We start from the raw sequence: 23,378 nt of genomic DNA, 5'->3' as shown, positions 1-23,378 counted from the left end.
TCCTGAGTTACCTCCTGTATTATACTCCAGAGCTGCACTCACTATTCTGCTGGTGCAGTCACTGTGTACATACATTACTGATCCTGAGTTACATCCTGTATTATACTCCAGAGCTGCACTCACTATTCTGCTGGTGCAGTCACTGTGTACACACATTACATTACTGATCCGGAGTTACCTCCTGTATTATACTCCAGAGCTGCACTCACTATTCTGCTGGTGCAGTCACTGTGTACACACATTACATTACTGATCCTGAGCTACATCCTGTATTATACTCCAGAGCTGCACTCACTATTCCTTTGGTGCAGTCACTGTGTACATACATTACATTACTGATCCAGAGTTACATCCTGTATTATACTCCAGAGCTGCACTCACTATTCTGCTGGTGCAGTCACTGTGTACATACATTACATTACTGATCATGAGTTACATCCTGTATTATACCCCAGAGCTGCACTCACTATTCTGCTGGTGCAGATACTGTGTACATACATTACATTACTGATCCGGAGTTACCTCCTGTATTATACTCCAGAGCTGCACTCACTATTCTGCTGGTGCAGTCACTGTGTACACACATTACATTACTGATCCTGAGCTACATCCTGTATTATACTCCAGAGCTGCACTCACTATTCCTTTGGTGCAGTCACTGTGTACATACATTACATTACTGATCCAGAGTTACATCCTGTATTATACTCCAGAGCTGCACTCACTATTCTGCTGGTGCAGTCACTGTGTACATACATTACATTACTGATCCTGAGTTACATCCTGTATTATACCCCAGAGCTGCACTCACTATTCTGCTGGTGCAGTCACTGTGTACATACATTACATTACTGATCCTGAGTTACATCCTGTATTATACTCCAGAGCTGCACTCACTATTCTGCTGGTGCAGTCACTGTGTACATACATTACATTACTGATCCGGAGTTACATCCTGTATTATACTCCAGAGCTGCACTCACTATTCTGCTGGTGCAGTCACTGTGTACATACATTACATTACTGATCCTGAGTTACATCCTGTATTGTACTCCAGAGCTGCACTCACTATTCTGATGGTGCAGTCACTGTGTACATACATTACTGATCCTGAGTTACATCCTGTATTATATTCCAGAGCTGCACTCACTATTCTGCTGGTGCAGTCACTGTGTACATACATTACTGATCCTGAGTTACATCCTGTATTATACTCCAGAGCTGCACTCACTATTCTGCTGGTGCAGTCACTGTGTACATACATTACATTACTGATCCTGTACTGATCCTGAGTTACATCCTGTATTGTACTCCAGAGCTGCACTCACTATTCTGCTGGTGCAGTCACTGTGTACATACATTACATTACTGATCCTGAGTTACATCCTGTATTATACTCCAGAGCTGCACTCACTATTCTGATGGTGCAGTCACTGTGTACATACATTACTGATCCTGAGTTACATCCTGTATTATACTCCAGAGCTGCACTCACTATTCTGCTGGTGCAGTCACTGTGTACATACATTACATTACTGATCCTGAGTTACATCCTGTATTAGATTCCAGAGCTGCACTCACTATTCTGCTGGTGCAGTCACTGTGTACATACATTACTGATCCTGAGTTACATCCTGTATTATACTCCAGAGCTGCACTCACTATTCGGCTGGTGCAGTCACTGTGTACATACATTACATTACTGATCCTGAGTTACATCCTGTATTATACTCCAGAGCTGCACTCACTATTCTGATGGTGCAGTCACTGTGTACATACATTACATTACTGATCCGGAGTTACATCCTGTATTATACTCCAGAGCTGCACTCACTATTCTACTGGTGCAGTCACTGTGTACATACATTACTGATCCTGAGTTACATCCTGTATTATACTCCAGAGCTGCACTCACTATTCTGCTGGTGCAGTCACTGTGTACATACATTACATTACTGATCCTGAGTTACATCCTGTATTATACTCCAGAGCTGCACTCACTATTCTGCTGGTGCAGTCACTGTGTCCATACATTACACTACTGATCCTGAGTTACATCCTGTATTATACTCCAGAGCTGCACTCACTATCCTGCTGGTGCAGTCACTATTGTACATACATTGCATTACTGATCCTGAGTTACATGCTGTATTATACCCCAGAGCTGCACTCACTATTCTGCTGGTGCAATCACTGTGTACATACATTACATTACTGATCCTGTACTGATCCTGAGTTATATCCTGTATTATACCCCAGAGCTGCACTCACTATTCTGCTGGTGCGGTCACTGTGTACATACATTACTGATCCTGAGTTACATCCTGTATTATACTCCAGAGCTGCACTCACTATTCTGCTGGTGCAGTCACTGAGTACATAGATTACTGATCCTGTACTGATCCTGAGTTACATCCTGTATTATACTCCAGAGCTGCACTCACTATTCTGCTGGTGCAGTCACTGTGTACATACATTACATTACTGATCCTGAGTTACATCCTGTATTATACTCCAGAGCTGCACTCACTATTCTGCTGGTGCAGTCACTGTGTACATACATTACTGATCCTGAGTTACATCCTGTATTATACTCCAGAGCTGCACTCAGTATTCTGCTGGTGCAGTCACTGTGTACACACATTACATTACTGATCCGGAGTTACCTCCTGTATTATACTCCAGAGCTGCACTCACTATTCTGCTGGTGCAGTCACTGTGTACACACATTACATTACTGATCCTGAGCTACATCCTGTATTATACTCCAGAGCTGCACTCACTATTCTGCTGGTGCAGTCACTGTGTACATACATTACTTTACTGATCCTGAGTTACATCCTGTATTGTACTCCAGAGCTGCACTCACTATTCTGCTGGTGCAGTCACTGTGTACATACATTACATTACTGATCCGGAGTTACATCCTGTATTATACTCCAGAGCTGCACTCACTATTCTGCTGGTGCAGTCACTGTGTACATACATTACATTACTGATCCTGAGTTACATCCTGTATTATACCCCAGAGCTGCACTCACTATTCTGCTGGTGCAGTCACTGTGTACATACATTACATTACTGATCCTGAGTTACATCCTGTATTATACTCCAGAGCTGCACTCACTATACTGCTGGTGCAGTCACTGTGTACATACATTACATTACTGATCCTGAGTTACATCCTGTATTATACTCCAGAGCTGCACTCACTATTCTGCTGGTGCAGTCACTGTGTACATACATTACATTACTGATCCTGAGTTACATCCTGTATTGTACTCCAGAGCTGCACTCACTATTCTGCTGGTGCAGTCACTGTGTACATACATTACTGATCCTGAGTTACATCCTGTATTATACTCCAGAGCTGCACTCACTATTCGGCTGGTGCAGTCACTGTGTACATACATTACATTACTGATCCTGAGTTACATCCTGTATTATACTCCAGAGCTGCACTCACTATTCTGCTGGTGCAGTCACTGTGTACATACATTACATTACTGATCCTGAGTTACATCCTGTAGTATACTCCAGAGCTGCACTCACTATTCTGCTGGTGCAGTCACTGTGTACATACATTACATTACTGATCCTGAGTTACATCCTGTATTATACTCCAGAGCTGCACTCACTATTCTGCTGGGGCAGTCACTGTGTACATACATTACATTACTGATCCTGAGTTACATCCTGTATTATACTCCAGAGCTGCACTCACTATTCTGCTGGTGCAGTCACTGTGTACATACATTACTGATCCTGAGTTACATCCTGTATTATACCCCAGAGCTGCACTCACTATTCTGCTGGTGCAGTCATTCTTACCAGCGCCACCTATGGACCGCGCTCCGGTATGACACTGACTATATATAGCCGTACGGACACATTACGCAGCCGCTCGCTCTCGGATACGGACCTGCATGTTGGGCACGAATCCCTTGCGGATCCTCCAGCAGTTCTTGTGGATCTTGTCCAGATACTGTAACTCGTCATTGTAGCTGCGGCTCATGGTGACAGCTTCTGGCCTCACACACACTGTCCCCAAGCCGGCACCGGAACTGCCTCTGACATCACTTCCGGCAGACACTTTCTGCGTCACTGAAACCTATTTTTTCCGCCACGCTTTCAATGGCCGTCATATGTGGACACCGTGCTCTATCACGTGATTTGACGTTTTCCCGCAAGCTTTTCCGCCACCCTCTTCAATATGGCCGGCATAGAAAAGCTGTTGCGGCTGGCGGCGTCCTTAGTCATGTGACCATGATGTCATCACGTTTCGTTTGTTGTGTGCGCGCAGGTAAGGAAGAAGCAGCTGCTCATCGTCTCCCTCTGCTGGCTGAGGTTGGGATCACCGTTTGTTTGGCGTGTGTGCGCGTTATAGTAGCTGGACCGAGGAGCCTGCACTCTATTTGTGTCCCGCCCCTCTTAGTTAAGCAAACCGCAGGCATTAACCCCTGTTTAACCTGTGAGCTCTTCCTATGTGGCAGCCATAGACGTCGTGTGACTCAGCGTCAGATTTCGCACTGTATGTAGCCGCTAAAGTGAAAGTGGGGGGCGGGGCGCGGAGCTGACGGCTGCTCTCTCCTATCAGGCCCAGGATGAAGCTGAGGGTCCGCGCCGGGCAGCACAGCGGCCGCCTGGAGCTGGGGGGCGGCGAGGAGACGCTGGGGGCGCTGCGGAGCCGACTGCGCATGTCCTACCTCCCGGCCCTGGGGTACAGGTAGGTGATCGGCTGCGGCGGGGCTGCTGTCAGTCACACAGCTGAGGGTCTGATGCAGCGGGAAGGAGGCTCCTGAACCCTCAGACTGTACCTTGGTCATAACATAATGTGATGCCCCCCCGCATGGTGTGAAGTGCCCCCCATACAGTATAATTCCCCCCACATGGTGTGAAGTGCCCCCCACATACAATACAACACCTCCCCCTGAACCCCGCACGCACAGTGTGGCGTCCTCCACGGAGTTCCCCCATACACAGCATGATTCTTTCTGCCCCCCACGTCCAGTATGGCATCTCCCTCTCTCCCTGAGACCCCCACGTACAATTTGATACGCCCCCCTGCACAGTATGACATCTCCCACGGAGTGCCCCCCCCACCCCATACACAGTATGATGTCTTCCTCTCCCCTGGAACCCCCCACGTACAGTATAATGCCCCCCCACGCACAGTATAACGTCTCCCGCGGAGTTCCCCACATACAGTATGATTGCCCCCTCCTCCCCACTCACAGTATAATTACCCCCTCACAGTATGATTGCCCCCTCCTCCCCACGCCCAGTATGATTGCCCCCTCCTCCCCACGCCCAGTATGATTGCCCCCTCCTCCCCACGCACAGTATGATTGCCCCCTCCTCCCCACGCACAGTATGATTGCCCCCTCCTCCCCACTCACAGTATGATTGCCCCCTCCTCCCCACTCACAGTATGATTGCCCCGTCCTCCTCACGCACAGTATGATTGCTCCCTCCTCCTCACGCACAGTATGATTGCCCCCTCCTCCTCACGCACAGTATGATTGCCCCTTCCTCCTCACGCACAGTATGATTGCCCCTCACACTCACAGTATGATTGCCCCTCACACTCACAGTATGATTGCCCCGTCCTCCTCACGCACAGTATGATTGCCCCCTCCTCCTCACGCACAGTATGATTGCCCCCTCCTCCTCACGCACAGTATGATTGCCCCTTCCTCCTCACGCACAGTATGATTGACCCCTCCTCCCCACGCACAGTATGATTGCCCCTCACACTCACTGTATGATTGACCCTCCCCACTCACTGTATGATTGCGCCCCCCCCCTCCTCCCCACTCACTGTATGATTGCCCCCCTCACACGGGTTACCCGGCTTTGTTGGTGCGCTGCTTCCTGCCAGATGTATTATGGGTAGTAAAGGCAGAGGGCGTCACAGAGCGATATCACAGCAGTTGTAAAGGGAATCTCAGTAACAGTCATCAGCCTATTCCTGCCTTATCCACCAGGGGGAGGCAGTGAGTGCAGGAGAAAGCTCCTCCTAGATGGCAGTATTCCTGACCTTTGCCCTGTCCTGAGGCATGCTGGGAGGGCACACAGGTGTGGAGGGGGCACTTTCTGACTCCCGTACGGCTGCTTTCGGTCCGGAGTTGCCCTCTGATGGTCTTCCTTCCCCCCCTCAGCCCTGATCTGCTTTTCTCCATCACCCTGAACGGCAGCGACTCCCTGACGGAGGACGAGCGCAGCCTGGAGTCCTTGGGGATCGTATCCGGGGATCTGATCGTCATAGTGACCGAGGACCTCCCTGCCCCGGAGCAGCCGGCGCCTCAGGCTGCCGCCGAGACCAAAGATGGCGGCTACAAAAGACAGAAATACGAGGGAGATGCCGCCGCTGCCGGGGCGCACGATGCAGCAGAGGTGAGACGGCTCGCTGCCCACAGGAATCACCTTTCTAGCAATTGTCTGATATCAGCCTGTGTCTCTGCAGGCGGAGGAGGCCGCGCTGCGCTGCTCCCCGGAGCCCATGCTCTGCAGCGAGGCGGCAGACGGAAAGATCCCGCACTCCCTGGAGGCGCTGTACCCCGACTGCCGCTGCGCCAGCGACGCCCTGGTGGTCATAACACATCTGCTCATGCTGGAGACCGGGTACAAAGAGGAGGTGAGCAGTGACTGCCAGCTGCCACCGGGGGGCAGTATGTGCATAGTCGCTGTACGGCCTGGTCATAGAGCCAGGGACCAGCAGAATAGTGAGTGCAGCTCTGGAGTATAATGCAGGAGGTAACTCAGGATCAGTAATGTAATGTATGTACACAGTGACTGCACCAGCAGAATAGTGAGTGCAGCTCTGGAGTATAATACAGCAGGTAACTCAGGATCAGTAATGTAATGTATGTACACAGTGACTGCACCAGCAGAATAGTGAGTGCAGCTCTGGAGTATAATACAGGATGTAACTCAGGATCAGTAATGTAATGCACCAGCAGAATAGTGAGTGCAGCTCTGGGGTATAATACAGGATGTAACTCAGGATCAGTAATGTAATGTATGTACACAGTGACTGCACCAGCAGAATAGTGAGTGCAGCTTTGGAGTATAATACAGGATGTAACTCAGGATCAGTAATGTAATGTATGTACACAGTGACTGCACCAGCAGAATAGTGAGTGCAGCTCTGGAGTATAATACAGGATGTAACTCAGGATCAGTAATGTAATGTATGTACACAGTGACTGCACCAGCAGAACAGTGAGTGCAGCTCTGGAGTATAATACAGGATGTAACTCAGGATCAGTAATGTAATGTATGTACACAGTGACTACACAAGCAGAATAGTGAGTGCAGCTCTGGGGTATAATACAGGATGTAACTCAGGATCAGTAATGTAATGTATGTACACAGGGACTGCACCAGCAGAATAGTGAGTGCAGCTCTGGAGTATAATACAGGATGTAACTCAGGATCAGTAATGTAATGTATGTACACAGTGACTACACCAGCAGAATACTGAGTGCAGCTCTGGAGTATAATACAGGATATAACTCAGGATCAGTAATGTAATGTATGTACACAGTGACTGCACCAGCAGAATAGTGAGTGCAGCTCTGGAGTATAATACAGGATGTAACTCAGGATCAGTAATGTAATGTATGTACACAGTGACTACACCAGCAGAATACTGAGTGCAGCTCTGGAGTATAATACAGGATGTAACTCAGGATCAGTAATGTAATGTATGTACACAGTGACTACACCAGCAGAATAGTGAGTGCAGCTCTGGAGTATAATACAGGATATAACTCAGGATCAGTAATGTAATGTATGTACACAGTGACTACACCAGCAGAATAGTGAGTGCAGCTCTGGAGTATAATACAGGATGTAACTCAGGATCAGTAATGTAATGTATGTACACAGTGACTACACCAGCAGAATAGTGTGTGCAGCTCTGGAGTATAATACAGGATGTAACTCAGGATCAGTAATGTAATGTATGTACACAGTGACTGCACCAGCAGAATAGTGAGTGCAGCTCTGGAGTATAATACAGGATCTAACTCAGGATCAGTAATGTAATGTATGTACACAGTGACTACACGAGCAGAATAGTGTGTGCAGCTCTGGAGTAAATACAGGATGTAACTCAGGATCAGTAATGTAATGTATGTACACAGTGACTGCACCAGCAGAATAGTGAGTGCAGCTCTGGAGTACAATACAGGATGGATTTCTTCTTGTCCTCTCTGTTTCCAGGGGGTGACGCACAAGGTGTCTTCGATGCCGATGGATTGGAGAAGCGGTGATGGTGTCTACAAGCTGCACTACTCCCATCCTCTGTGCGGTGACAGCTCCGCAGCGCTCCTCTGCGTGCCGATGGGCAAACTGCTGATCATTAATGGTGAGACCGGTACATGGACGCTCTGACTGCGCTGACACATTGTAACAAGGCAGCAGACAGTGTGTGCAGACTCTCAGCTGTGAGCAGTGACTGGTTTGTTCGGGTTTTGAGCTTTTAGACAGAAGCAAACGGAGACCGTGAGAATCGTGAGGGAACGTTTAATATTACAGTAATGAGATGCCTCTTCTCCGCTTAGTGACCACAGTCACATCCAGAGCTGCATTCACAATTCTTCTGTGGGATCTGGTTCTGTGTCCTGTGTTGCTGTAGTGTTGGCCATACCATAGTCTGTGGGATCACTAGTAATTGGTTGGGGTTTGTGATGCAGCTTTGGATGTGAGTGGAGTACAGACCCTCGCGTGTGATCTTACATTTCTCCGTCTCGTCTTTGTAGCTGCTTTAACCATCGGCGGTGAGCTGAGGTGTGTGAAGAGGCTGCAGCTCCCCACCGACTCCTACATCACCTTCCCACAAGAAGGTAAGAAAGTCACCAAAAGTGGCCGCATGACAGCCCACGGGGGCACCTGCTCTATACTGAGGGGCTGGACTTGTGTGATGTGAAAGCAGATTGTCACTGCTGCTCCTCCTCCCCTCTCACAGCATGAGTTTCACAGAGAGGCTGTAATATGATGCCTCATCCCCCTCCCCTCTCACAGCATGAGTTTCACTGAGAGGCTGTAATGACGCCTCGTCCTCCTTCCCCACTCGCAGCATGAGGCTGTAATATGATGCCTCGTCCTCCTTCCCCACTCGCAGCATGAGGCTGTAATATGATGCCTCGTCCCCCTCCCCTCTCGCAGCATGAGTTTCACTGAGAGGCTGTAATGACGCCTCGTCCTCCTTCCCCACTCGCAGCATGAGGCTGTAATATGATGCCTCGTCCTCCTTCCCCACTCGCAGCATGAGGCTGTAATATGATGCCTCGTCCTTCTTCCCCACTCGCAGCATGAGGCTGTAATATGACGCCTCGTCCTTCTTCCCCACTCGCAGCATGAGGCTGTAATATGATGCCTCGTCCTTCTTCCCCACTCGCAGCATGAGGCTGTAATATGATGCCTCGTCCTTCCCAACTCGCAGCATGAGGCTGTAATATGACGCCTCGTCCTTCTTCCCCACTCGCAGCATGAGGCTGTAATATGACGCCTCGTCCTTCTTCCCCACTCGCAGCATGAGGCTGTAATATGACGCCTCGTCCTTCTTCCCCACTCGCAGCATGAGGCTGTAATATGACGCCGCGTCCTTCCCAACTCGCAGCATGAGGCTGTAATATGACGCCGCGTCCTTCCCAACTCGCAGCATGAGGCTGTAATATGACGACTCGTCCTTCTTCCCCACTCGCAGCATGAGGCTGTAATATGACGCCGCGTCCTTCTTCCCCACTCGCAGCATGAGGCTGTAATATGATGCCTCGTCCTTCCCAACTCACAGCATGAGGCTGTAATATGACGCCTCGTCCTTCCCAACTCGCAGCATGAGGCTGTAATATGACGACTCGTCCTTCTTCCCCACTCGCAGCATGAGGCTGTAATATGACGCCGCGTCCTTCTTCCCCACTCGCAGCATGAGGCTGTAATATGATGCCTCGTCCTTCCCAACTCGCAGCATGAGGCTGTAATATGACGCCGCGTCCTTCCCAACTCGCAGCATGAGGCTGTAATATGACGACTCGTCCTTCTTCCCCACTCGCAGCATGAGGCTGTAATATGATGCCTCGTCCTTCTTCCCCACTCGCAGCATGAGGCTGTAATATGATGCCTCGTCCTTCCCAACTCGCAGCATGAGGCTGTAATATGACGCCTCGTCCTTCTTCCCCACTCGCAGCATGAGGCTGTAATATGACGCCTCGTCCTTCTTCCCCACTCGCAGCATGAGGCTGTAATATGACGCCTCGTCCTTCTTCCCCACTCGCAGCATGAGGCTGTAATATGACGCCGCGTCCTTCCCAACTCGCAGCATGAGGCTGTAATATGACGCCGCGTCCTTCCCAACTCGCAGCATGAGGCTGTAATATGACGACTCGTCCTTCTTCCCCACTCGCAGCATGAGGCTGTAATATGACGCCGCGTCCTTCCCAACTCGCAGCATGGGGCTGTAATGACACCTTGTTCTTCTTCCTCTCTCACAGCATGAGTCTCACACACAGGATGAAGTGAGACACCTTGTCCTCCTTTCCCTCACAGCTTGAGTCTCACAGAGAGGCTGAAATACGACACCTTGTCTTCCTTCTTCCCTTCTCACAATGAGGCTGGGAAGAAGGGATGTAATATTCCTCTTCCTCCCCTCTCACAGTAGAAGTTTCACAAATATTCTGTGAGAGGGGAAAAAGGAGGTGGAGGGATCATATTACAACCAGCCTGTGTGACTCATGCTGTGAGAGGGGATGAAGGAGAACGAGGTGTCATATTACAGCCTCATGCTGTGAGCGGGGAAGGAGGGTGAGGCGTCATATTACAGCCTCTCTGTGAGACTCATGCTCTGAGGGATTACTGCATGTGTCTTGTAGACTGGCTGTAACATGATCCCTCCTCATCTTTCCTTCTCTCTCATGAGTCTCAGAGACAGGCTGGGGAAGACCGGCTATATGATGATCCCTTCTCCCCTCTGGGTATCTGCGAGACTCATGCTGTGAGAGGAAAGGGGAGGAGGGTCTTTATTGATAGTCGTTCTGACTACCCCAGTTTGTCTGTGAGAGGGGAGGAAGTAGGACGACTCGTTTGACAGCAGGAGTCTCACCGACTAGGGAAGAGGGTCTGTAATCTGACTCCTTCCTCACAGCATGAGTCTCACAGACTGGAAAAGAGGGTCTTTAATCTGACCCCTCCTCACCGCATGAGTCTCTCCGACTGGGAAAGAGGGTCTGTAATCTGACCCCTCCTCACCGCATGAGTCTCTCCGACTGGGAAAGAGGGGCTGTAATCTGACCTCTCCTCTTCCTTTTTTCCCATCTCACAGCATGAGTCTCAAGCAGACAGTGAAGGAGAAATTCTTCTGCAGCTGCATCCCCCTCCTCCCTCGCGATCTGCGCTGAGTCTTCAGGCATAATGTCGCCCTTACATTATACTACCAATGCAAATGCTTTTCCTTTTAGACCGTTCTGTCGCCTCGGTGTACAGGGACTTGCAGAAGTTATCACGCCTCTTCAAAGATCAGGTCGTGTACCCTTTACTCGCTGCTACTCGGCAAGGTAAGAGATCAGCAGCGCCACTGAGAGGCAGGGAGGGAGGGCTGCAGTTATTAGTGGACCTGACCGTGTCCTACTCCTCCATCCCGCAGCCCTGGGTCTTCCCGATGTTTTCGGTTTGGTGGTTTTGCCCCCCGAGCTGAAGCTGCGGATCTTCCGTCTTCTGGACGTTCGCTCCATCTTGTCGCTCGGCGTCACTTGTAAAAATCTGCACGCGGATGTTGAAGACCCTTCCCTGTGGAGGTTCCTCTACCGGCGAGACTTCAAGGGTAAAGCGATTGTGTTTATGTAGTGTCTTATACTCCGATCACACACAAAGCTGCGTTCACAGCTCTGCAGGATTCCTGAGAACTCTCGAGTTCTAAGTGCAGCTTTGGCTGTGACTAGAGGATAAGGCTTGATATTGCTCCTAATGAGCTTGAGAAGTAACCAATGTCTCTGTCTATATAATCAGATGGCAGCGAGCGAGACCCTCACCACACAGACTGGAAGGAGGTAGGTGCATTTATCTGTACACTCACACCCCCTGGTCACGCAGGGGCCGCGCCGCTGACACGCCTCCCCCCTGGTCACGCAGGGGCCGCGCCGCTGACACGCCTCCCCCCTGGTCACGCAGGGGCCGCGCCGCTGACACGCCTCCCCCCTGGTCACGCAGGGGCCGCGCCGCTGACACGCCTCCCCCCTGGTCACGCAGGGGCCGCGCCGCTGACACGCCTCCCCCCTGGTCACGCAGGGGCCGCGCCGCTGACACGCCTCCCCCCTGGTCACGCAGGGGCCGCGCCGCTGACACGCCTCCCCCCTGGTCACGCAGGGGCCGCGCCGCTGACACGCCTCCCCCCTGGTCACGCAGGGGCCGCGCCGCTGACACGCCTCCCCCCTGGTCACGCAGGGGCCGCGCCGCTGACACGCCTCCCCCCTGGTCACGCAGGGGCCGCGCCGCTGACACGCCTCCCCCCTGGTCACGCAGGGGCCGCGCCGCTGACACGCCTCCCCCCTGGTCACGCAGGGGCCGCGCCGCTGACACGCCTCCCCCCTGGTCACGCAGGGGCCGCGCCGCTGACACGCCTCCCCCCTGGTCACGCAGGGGCCGCGCCGCTGACACGCCTCCCCCCTGGTCACGCAGGGGCCGCGCCGCTGACACGCCTCCCCCCTGGTCACGCAGGGGCCGCGCCGCTGACACGCCTCCCCCCTGGTCACGCAGGGGCCGCGCCGCTGACACGCCTCCCCCCTGGTCACGCAGGGGCCGCGCCGCTGACACGCCTCCCCCCTGGTCACGCAGGGGCCGCGCCGCTGACACGCCTCCCCCCTGGTCACGCAGGGGCCGCGCCGCTGACACGCCTCCCCCCTGGTCACGCAGGGGCCGCGCCGCTGACACGCCTCCCCCCTGGTCACGCAGGGGCCGCGCCGCTGACACGCCTCCCCCCTGGTCACGCAGGGGCCGCGCCGCTGACACGCCTCCCCCCTGGTCACGCAGGGGCCGCGCCGCTGACACGCCTCCCCCCTGGTCACGCAGGGGCCGCGCCGCTGACACGCCTCCCCCCTGGTCACGCAGGGGCCGCGCCGCTGACACGCCTCCCCCCTGGTCACGCAGGGGCCGCGCCGCTGACACGCCTCCCCCCTGGTCACGCAGGGGCCGCGCCGCTGACACGCCTCCCCCCTGGTCACGCAGGGGCCGCGCCGCTGACACGCCTCCCCCCTGGTCACGCAGGGGCCGCGCCGCTGACACGCCTCCCCCCTGGTCACGCAGGGGCCGCGCCGCTGACACGCCTCCCCCCTGGTCACGCAGGGGCCGCGCCGCTGACACGCCTCCCCCCTGGTCACGCAGGGGCCGCGCCGCTGACACGCCTCCCCCCTGGTCACGCAGGGGCCGCGCCGCTGACACGCCTCCCCCCCCTGGTCACGCAGGGGCCGCGCCGCTGACACGCCTCCCCCCTGGTCACGCAGGGGCCGCGCCGCTGACACGCCTCCCCCCTGGTCACGCAGGGGCCGCGCCGCTGACACGCCTCCCCCCTGGTCACGCAGGGGCCGCGCCGCTGACACGCCTCCCCCCTGGTCACGCAGGGGCCGCGCCGCTGACACGCCTCCCCCCTGGTCACGCAGGGGCCGCGCCGCTGACTCCGCTTCCCCCCCTGGTCACGCAGGGGCCGCGCCGCTGACACGCCTCCCCCCTGGTCACGCAGGGGCCGCGCCGCTGACTCCGCTTCCCCCCCTGGTCACGCAGGGGCCGCGCCGCTGACTCCGCTTCCCCCCCTGGTCACGCAGGGGCCGCGCCGCTGACACGCCTCCCCCCCCTGGTCACGCAGGGGCCGCGCCGCTGACACGCCTCCCCCCTGGTCACGCAGGGGCCGCGCCGCTGACACGCCTCCCCCCTGGTCACGCAGGGGCCGCGCCGCTGACACGCCTCCCCCCTGGTCACGCAGGGGCCGCGCCGCTGACACGCCTCCCCCCTGGTCACGCAGGGGCCGCGCCGCTGACACGCCTCCCCCCTGGTCACGCAGGGGCCGCGCCGCTGACTCCGCTTCCCCCCCTGGTCACGCAGGGGCCGCGCCGCTGACACGCCTCCCCCCTGGTCACGCAGGGGCCGCGCCGCTGACTCCGCTTCCCCCCCTGGTCACGCAGGGGCCGCGCCGCTGACTCCGCTTCCCCCCCTGGTCACGCAGGGGCCGCGCCGCTGACACCGCCTCCCCCCTGGTCACGCAGGGGCCGCGCCGCTGACACCGCCTCCCCCCTGGTCACGCAGGGGCCGCTCCTGTTAACAAACGCCGCTCGTCTCCTTCTTGTCTTGCAGCTTTATAAGAGGAAGCAGACTCAGCTCCGGGTCTTGTGCCTTAGACGTCATCCCTACAACCCGGATTTCCCGCCGCCGGACTTCCCACCATTTTGTCCTGACCCTTTGCACCCTGACCAGTCGCCACCCAACTTTCCCTACCCGCCGGGCATCATCGGGGGCGAATATGACCAGCGCCCCTTGTTTCCATTTCCTAGAGATCCTCTATCATTATTAAACCCGCGCAGACCTTACGACCCGGGTCTCTTCCAGCTCGCCAGGCCCCGGTTTAACCCTCCATTACCTGGTCATTTTGGTGAATCATCACGTTCAAGACGGGGGCCTTTCTTGTGAAAGAAATAGGATCCAGAGTGCCCCCCCATCGCATTCAGGACCATGGACAGCTCCTCCTGATGTATGATGGTGAATCGGAGGCACTACTACTCCCGGGGGAGGATGGGAGTGATCACCTCTCCTGTTTATACTTTTCAGATGGAGTTTACCTTCTCATTTACTTCTTTGTTAAAGGGGAACTCCCCCAATAACTAGTTGCCTTATTTCCGATTTAAGTTTTTTTCCCTTTCGAATGGGGTTTGTCACAGCCGTGCCCCTTTAATATCCCAGCGGGGTCATCCATAAAAGTAAACTTTACCTAAAGAAAAACGGGTGACCACAGTTTATCCTCAATTTTTCACTCCCTTTATCTGGGTCTATGGGGTCCAGGATTTGGGGGGGTGGTTGTTTAATGGGGTCCTCACACTGCCGATCTGCTATAACTGCCACTGTGATGCCGGCAACATGGCGGGAGGTTCGGTCGCCTGCAATTATTTTCCTAACGAACAGCTCCTCATATCTCAGACCTGACTACATGGAGTTCGTAGTCTGTTTCCATAGAGACAAGTTGAACTTAAAGCTAAAATCTGTCCATCACAAATTTTTATATATATATTTTTTTTTTCTGTGCTTCCATCAATAGTTGATCAGCATAAACTGGGGTAAAGCTCTCTGGCTTGTATTAGATTGTAAGCTCTTTGGGGCAGAATAAGTTTGAAAATATTTCAGATTTCAGTTGAATGAAGTTCCAGAATGTTTTTTACATTGTTGCTAATTTTGTCCTATACTAAGGATGATGATGATAATAATAATAAAAAAAAAAGTTGCTTATAAAAAGCTTCAGACTCTAATCTATCAAATTACAGTTGTCTCTGAGCTTGTGGGTGGAATCTAGCTGCTGTGATGTCTCATGTACAACACACACACGAGAGATTCCTGCTCTCCTGTATGTATGTAGCACATGTTCAGACTCAGCAGCTGCATGGATGATACTATACAGCAGTGTAGCTGTGAATCCAGCTGTAAGAGTTAAAATACTCACAAGAGGACATTATACAGCAGCACTGAGCAGTATAGCTGTGCATCCAACCCCGGGATGAGCTAAACCACTTACTAGTAAGCATTATCATCATCTGTCTCTGCTCTTTCCTCACTCGCTGCTCTCTGCCCCCCCCCACTCTTGCTGCTCTCTGGGCCACCCCCCCTCTACTCTCGCTGCTCTTTCTCGCCCACCCCCCCTCCACTCTCTTGCTGCTCGTTCCCTGCTCTTTCTCGCCCACCCCCCCCTCCACTCTCGTTCCCTGCTCTTTCTCGCCCACCCCCCCCCTCGACTCTCTCGCTCGCTGCTCTGGATGTATTTGAGCCATTTTTCTTTTTTAGAGTGAGGAAGAAGTGGTTCATAAGTGGAGAAAGAAACAGTTTTTTTCTGAATTATATTACCTTGTACTGTTATTTTGCATAAATTTTGTTGAAGCAAAAACAAACATTTAGGCGGCTTTTATTTTATTTTTTTCCGCTATCATTAAATAAACACAAATACACAAAACGTAAAGCAGGAAGATCGTGGAGTAAAACTGTGGACTCCAAGGCCACATCTTCTATCACCTTCCACCCCCGTTCCTTTACAATCTACCCAAAAATCGTCTTCTCGGTGCTCATATCTTGTTCACAGTCTGGCTCTGCCTCCTCTTTCCAGGATTAGTGAAACACCGCTGCCATACCTGTTTATCGATTGTATCTTGTTTTCAGTTCAGCTCCATTAAGATAAATGAAGCTGGACTTGGACTGCAATACCATTAAAAACCTGTTGGCAGGTGGGGCGCTGTTTCTAGAAGAAAACTGTCATGTTTTTCTAACCCTGTACAAGCTTCTTTAAAAGAATTGAAAAGAAGCTGCGAATTGGAAAATGAAAATAAATATTAATTTCACACGTGGATGAACTCAATTCTAATAATGTCAAATACCCAGTTCTTAGTGCAATCCGCTGAATCCCGATAAAGAACATTTGATATGTGCATTGCTTTGAGTTTGAGGTTTTTTTTTGTAACATGCATGTTGGTATTCAAGCCAAGATGTTAAAAGTGGGAAATCTCTGAGGACATAAGGCAACAACTCAAAGTAAATGGCTCTGTTCTTGGTCTCTATATTACTTGAAGACTCAAAGGATGGAAAGCATTGATGACGTAACCTGATGTAACTGAGAAATTTCACATTTTTATGAACGGTCTAGAATTCAGATTCCAAGACTTGATTTATATTTCTGTAATCGGCACCAATAATCCACATATTTAGGTCAGGGTACAGTAATGGGGTCAGACTTGACCCCAATTTGAGTACTTTACCTGAAGATTCAAACTGCACAGAACTTACTCATCTCGCATGTGTTGTTGGTGTGGACACAAATGGATCCATGGCTTTTGTGGGATACATAAACCCAATTCAGAGCTCTTTGAGGCCCAAAGGATGGAAGCATAAACTGTTAACCTGAATAAAGTGAAAAATCTTGCATCCAGTATGTGAATTAGATTCTTAAGACTTACTGTAATTTTATATTTGTTTTCTGGCCAAAATGATGAATCTAATCTTAAATTTCTAATCTCTAAATTATTGCAAGGCCAAAGTCTATGGTACAGTAATGGGGTCAGACTTGCCCCAATCCCATTAGTAGTGTAACTCAATATTCAAACTGTACAACCCCCACTCTAGTGTTTTGTTACCAAAGCTATACTGTACCTTTATGGACTTTTCAGGGTGGGAAGACTTATTGGTAAACATAATGAGAAGTCACAAAGACTGGAATGGCTTCAAGTTTTTGCAAAAGTTATTGAGTGTTAGGGTGCGAGGAACCAAGATTTGCTGGGTGATTGAGGAGTATGGGGTAGGTTGATGGTGGCATCATGGATTGTTGATATGCCTGATGACCTCAGACAATGGCAGCATAGACAGGATCGAGTCTCGAGCATTGCTAAGAGAGGGTGAGGGTCGGCTTCACTTAATATTTGGACTGCAAAGATACGAAGGTTTTCTGGACTTCACGGTAGTAAGGGTCCATGGTAAGATGGTCTACAAGTTCTAGAAAGTCTTAGTCTGAAGCTAAATGCCAGTCTCTCCAGAATATTCCATGTTCTTGATCGGTTTTAGGTTCCTGAGGATGAGGGTTGAGCACCACAGGTACGAGATATCAGAACACATACTCATGCTGGGTAAACTATGTAGATGAGGGGACACCACGGGAGAGATCTGGAAGGTAAGGAAACGAGATGACTCCACCAAGTTTAGGGATCTTTACTAGGTTTCAGGCTTTGAATCAAACTAGTTACAAACATTCAAGAAGTTGAGGAACCATTGAGGGTTGACAGAAAGATGACCAACTGTAAGATGTGGTTGGAGTTAGGGAAATATTCTATACAGGAGACTTCATGATGATCTTCTGGTAGTGCACAATTGGATGCGTCCGCGTGATCCAGCAGAATAAGGTGTCTTGATAGGGTCAGACGTTCATGTGTTTTGGTGGCTTTAGGAAGAGCAGAGCTCAACAGAGGTGAATGATATATGTATTTATTATTAGTCGGAGAACAGGCTTGCAAATGATTTTCTCAGGTTGCGAATAGTTTCCGCTTTAGCTTCATCCTCATTTCCGGAGCTTCGCTGAGATGGATCCGAGATATTGAAGTTGTTGGTCAGTGACTGCGATTTACTGCAAAATAAACATATAAAGAGTGATACAAGTACTATAATACTGCCCCCTATGTACATGAATATAACTACTATAATACTGCCCCTATGTACAAGAATATAACTACTATAATACTGTTCCCTATGTACAAGAATATAACTACTATAATACTGCCCCTATGTACAAGAATATAACTACTATAATACTGCTCCCTATGTACAAGAATATAACTACTATAATACTGCCCCTATGTACAAGAATATAACTACTATAATACTGCTCCCTATGTACAAGAATATAACTACTATAATACTGCTCCTATATACAAGAATATAACTACTATAATACTGCCCCTATGTACAAGAATATAACTACTATAATACTGCCCCTATGTACAAGAATATAACTACTATAATACTGCCCCTATGTACAAGAATATAACTACTATAATACTGCCCCTATGTACAAGAATATAACTACTATAATACTGCTCCTATGTACAAGAATATAACTGCTATAATACTGCTCCTATGTACAAGAATATAACTACTATAATACTGCCCCTATGTACAAGAATATAACTACTATAATACTGCTCCTATGTACAAGAATATAACTACTATAATACTGCTCCTATGTACAAGAATATAACTACTATAATACTGCTCCCTATGTACAAGAATATAACTACTATAATACTGCCCCTATGTACAAGAATATAACTACTATAATACTGCCCCTATGTACAAGAATATAACTACTATAATACTGCCCCTATGTACAAGAATATAACTACTATAATACTGCCCCTATGTACAAGAATATAACTACTATAATACTGCTCCTATGTACAAGAATATAACTACTATAATACTGCTCCCTATGTACAAGAATATAACTACTATAATGCTGCCCCTATGTACAAGAATATAACTACTATAATACTGCCCCTATGTACAAGAATATAACTACTATAATACTGCCCCTATGTACAAGAATATAACTACTATAATACTGCTCCCTATGTACATGAATATAACTACTATAATACTGTCCCTATGTACAAGAATATAACTACTATAATACTGCCCCTATGTACAAGAATATAACTACTATAATACTGCCTCCTATGTACAAGAATATAACTACTATAATACTGCTCCTATGTACAAGAATATAACTACTATAATACTGCCCCTATGTACAAGAATATAACTACTATAATACTGCCCCTATGTACAAGAATATAACTACTATAATACTGCCCCCTATGTACAAGAATATAACTACTATAATACTGCCCCCTATATACAAGAATATAACTACTATAATACTGCTCCTGTGTACAAGAATATAACTACTATAATACTGCCCCTATGTATAAGAATATAACTACTATAATACTGCCCCCTATGTACAAGAATATAACTACTATAATACTGCTCCCTATGTACAAGAATAGAACTACTATAATACTGCCCCTATGTACAAGAATAGAACTACTATAATACTGCCCCCTATGTACAAGAATAGAACTACTATAATACTGCTCCTATGTACAAGAATATAACTACTATAATACTGCTCCTATGTACAAGAATAGAACTACTATAATACTGCCCCCTATGTACAAGAATATATCTACTATAATACTGCTCCTATGTACAAGAATATAACTACTATAATACTGCCCCTATGTACAAGAATATAGCTACTATAATACTGTCCCCTATGTACAAGAATATAACTACTATAATACTGTCCCCTATATACAAGAATATAACTACTATAATACTGCCCCTATGTACAAGAATATAACTACTATAATACTGCCCCCTATGTACAAGAATATAACTACTATAATACTGCTCCTATGTACAAGAATATAACTACTATAATACTGCCCCCTATGTACAAGAATATAACTACTATAATACTGCTCCTATGTACAAGAATATAACTACTATAATACTGCCCCCTATGTACAAGAATATAACTACTATAATACTGCTCCCTATGTACAAGAATATAACTACTATAATATTGCTCCTATGTACAAGAATATTTATACACGCTCTCCATTCCTCACTAACACGGTTCGCTGATTGGTCGCGGCCGCCGCCCGCGACCAATCAGCGATTTTGGCGCCAAATTTAAACACCGCTCTGGTCGCGGTCGCCTGCCTCGACCAATCAACAGAGCGTTGTTTAAATTTTGCGCCAAAATCGCTGATTGGTCGCGGCCGTCAGATGCGACTAATCAGCGACTTTGGGGCCAAATTTAAACCCCTCTCTGCATCGCTCTGCTGATTGGTCGCGGTCGCCTGCCTCGACCAATCAGCAGAGCGTTGTTTAAATTTGGCGCCAAGCTCGCTAATTGGTCGTGGCTGGCGTCCGCGACCAATTAGCACAGCAGTGTTTAAATGTGGCGGCAAGATCAGTGATTGGTCGCGTGCGGAGAGCGCGACCAATCTGCGAATCGTATTGGTGAGGACCGGGGAGCGCCGCTGCCTGTGCGGGTACTTCCGCTGCGAGAACCCGGGACATGAGCGGGCGCTCACAGCAGAAGTATCCCGACCCGCAGCGCCGCTCCCCGGTCCTCCCTTCACACCCTAGCCGCTGATGTCCCCACAGTATCCGCATGGTGTTACAAAGATCCGGACATTTGTGTTAAAAATCGCTGATTGGTCGCTGGTGCTGGCTGCGACCAATCACCGATTTGGGCGCCAAATTTAAATATCGGCCGCGATCAATCAGCGATTTTTAACACAAATGTCCGGATCTTTGTAACACCATGCGGATACTATGGGGACATCAGCGGCTAGGGTGCGAAGGGAGGACCGGGGAGCGGCGCTGCGGGTCGGGATACTTCTGCTGCGAGCAGTCGCTCATGTCCCGGGTTCTCGCAGCGGAAGTATCCGCACAGGCAGCGCCGCTGACATCCATGTGGCTAGGGTGTAAAGGGAGGACCGGGGAGCGGCGCTGACATCCAATTGGTCGCGGCCGCTATTTAAATGTGCCGCACAAATCGGTGATTGGTCGCGGGCAGCGTCGGCGACCAATCAGCACAGCGGTGTTTAACTTTTGCGTTAAGATCAGTGATTGGTCGGGTCCGAAGACCGCGACCAATCATCGAATCGTCTTGGTGAGGACCGGGGAGCGGCGCTGCCTGTGCGGCTACTTCCGCTGCGAGAACCCGGGACATGAGCGGGCGCTCGCAGCAGAAGTATCCCGACCCGCAGCGCCGCTCCCCGGTCCTCCCTTCCGCATGGAGGTCAGTGACGCCGGCGGTCCTTCCGCTGCTACCGGCCGGGACATGAGCGCCTCGCGCCGCTCATGTCCCGGCTGCATCTCCGTCCCGCAGATGGGTCCGGCGGTCGGGGTCCTTCTGCTGGTACCGGCCAGGAGATGAGCGCCTCGCGGCGCTCATCTCCCGGCTGCAACGCCGCTGAGCTCCGTCCCGCAGATGAGCCGCTAACGGCCGCCATCTTTTTTCTGAAATCCCGCGGTGCTGATTGGCCGCTGCTGGACCAATGAGCGACGCGGGATTTCCTGGACGGACGGACGGACAGGATAAGACAATTATACAGTAGATAATACTGCCCCCTATGTACAAGAATATAACTACTATAATACTGCCCCTATGTACAAGAATATAACTACTATAATACTGCTCCTATGTACAAGAATATAACTACTATAATACTGCCCCCTATATACAAGAATATAACTACTATAATACTGCCCCCTATGTACAAGAATATAACTACTATAATACTGCTCCAATGTACAAGAATATAACTACTATAATACTGCCCCCTATGTACAAGAATATAACTACTATAATACTGCCCCCTATGTACAAGAATATAACTACTATAATACTGCCCCCTATGTACAAGAATATAACTACTATAATACTGCCCCCTATGTACAAGAATATAACTACTATAATACTGCCCCTATGTACAGGAATATAACTACTATAATACTGCTCCTATGTACAAGAATATAACTACTATAATACTGCCTCTATATACAAGAATATAACTACTATAATACTGCCCCCTATGTACAAGAATATAACTGCTATAATACTGCCCCCTATGTACAAGAATATAACTACTATAATACTGCTCCTATGTACAAGAATATAACTACTATAATACTGTCCCCTATGTACAAGAATATAACTACTATAATACTGCTCTTATGTACAAGAATATAACTACTATAATACTGCCCCCTATGTACATGAATATATCTACTATAATACTGCTCCTATGTACAAGAATATAACTACTATAATACTGTCCCCTATGTACAAGAATAGAACTACTATAATACTGCCCCCTATGTACAAGAATATAACTACTATAATACTGCTCCTATGTACAAGAATATAACTACTATAATACTGCCCCCTATGTACAAGAATATAACTACTATAATACTGCTCCTATGTACAAGAATATAACTACTATAATACTGCTATATACAAGAATATAACTACTATAATACTGCCCCTATGTACAAGAATATAACTACTATAATACTGCCCCTATGTACAAGAATATAACTACTATAATACTGCTCCTATATACAAGAATATAACTACTATAATACTGCTCCTATATACAAGAATATAACTACTATAATACTGCCCCCTATGTACAAGAATATAACTGCTATAATACTGCCCCCTATGTACAAGAATATAACTACTATAATACTGCTCTTATGTACAAGAATATAACTACTATAATACTGCCCCCTATGTACATGAATATATCTACTATAATACTGCTCCTATGTACAAGAATATAACTACTATAATACTGCCCCTATGTACAAGAATAGAACTACTATAATACTGTCCCCTATGTACAAGAATAGAACTACTATAATACTGCTCCTATGTACAAGAATATAACTACTATAATACTGCCTCCTATGTACAAGAATATAACTACTATAATACTGCTCCTATATACGAGAATATAACTACTATAATACTGCTCCTATGTACAAGAATATAACTACTATAA

The 23,378-nt window shown here is 49.2% G+C and overlaps 3 protein-coding genes across 6 annotated transcripts in view; 1 reads left to right on the top strand and 2 right to left on the bottom strand.

Moving 5' to 3' along the window:
• RTCB (RNA 2',3'-cyclic phosphate and 5'-OH ligase) overlaps positions 1–4,219 on the bottom strand; it is a 38,622-nt gene extending 34,403 nt beyond the window's left edge. The window contains exon 1 of the mRNA XM_073650223.1: positions 3,923–4,219. Coding sequence (XP_073506324.1) covers positions 3,923–4,015 — 93 coding nt within the window. The 5' untranslated portion in view covers positions 4,016–4,219. The remainder of the gene's footprint in view (positions 1–3,922) is intronic.
• Positions 4,179–15,492, top strand: FBXO7 (F-box protein 7). 4 transcript variants are annotated; one of them, XM_073650226.1, is made up of 10 exons: positions 4,179–4,303; positions 4,598–4,726; positions 6,162–6,396; positions 6,452–6,637; positions 8,230–8,374; positions 8,769–8,852; positions 11,463–11,558; positions 11,648–11,824; positions 12,010–12,050; positions 14,344–15,492. In XM_073650226.1, the coding sequence occupies exons 2-10, from the start codon at positions 4,605–4,607 to the stop codon at positions 14,674–14,676; spliced, it is 1,419 nt and encodes a 472-aa protein (XP_073506327.1). In that variant the 5' UTR covers positions 4,179–4,303; positions 4,598–4,604; the 3' UTR covers positions 14,677–15,492. The 4 variants fall into 4 exon arrangements, with proteins under 4 accessions (XP_073506327.1, XP_073506328.1, XP_073506329.1 ...); XM_073650227.1 differs by having other exon boundaries at positions 4,291–4,347; XM_073650228.1 differs by lacking the exon at positions 4,179–4,303 and having other exon boundaries at positions 4,313–4,726; positions 6,467–6,637.
• A 645-nt stretch (positions 15,493–16,137) lies between these two features.
• SYN3 (synapsin III) overlaps positions 16,138–23,378 on the bottom strand; it is a 329,959-nt gene continuing 322,718 nt past the window's right edge. The window contains exon 14 of the mRNA XM_073650221.1: positions 16,138–18,352. Within this exon, the coding sequence (XP_073506322.1) occupies positions 18,220–18,352 (133 nt within the window). The 3' untranslated portion in view covers positions 16,138–18,219. The remainder of the gene's footprint in view (positions 18,353–23,378) is intronic.

This window comes from Phyllobates terribilis, unplaced genomic scaffold, assembly GCF_046119375.1.
Source record: "Phyllobates terribilis strain yellow unplaced genomic scaffold, ASM4611937v1 Scaffold_10__3_contigs__length_209671492, whole genome shotgun sequence".
Classification (NCBI taxonomy): Eukaryota; Metazoa; Chordata; class Amphibia; order Anura; family Dendrobatidae; genus Phyllobates; species Phyllobates terribilis.
This window is presented reverse-complemented; position numbering and strand designations above follow the sequence as displayed.

Bases quoted from the DNA above. Each gene is read 5' to 3' on its own strand.
- FBXO7 (XM_073650226.1), top strand. From the start codon at position 4,605: ATGAAGCTGAGGGTCCGCGCCGGGCAGCACAGCGGCCGCCTGGAGCTG. The intron at 6,397-6,451 runs GTGAGACGGCTC...GTCTGATATCAG, and splicing joins GGGCGCACGATGCAGCAGAG to CCTGTGTCTCTGCAGGCGGA. The intron at 8,853-11,462 runs GTAAGAAAGTCA...TTTTCCTTTTAG, and splicing joins CATCACCTTCCCACAAGAAG to ACCGTTCTGTCGCCTCGGTG.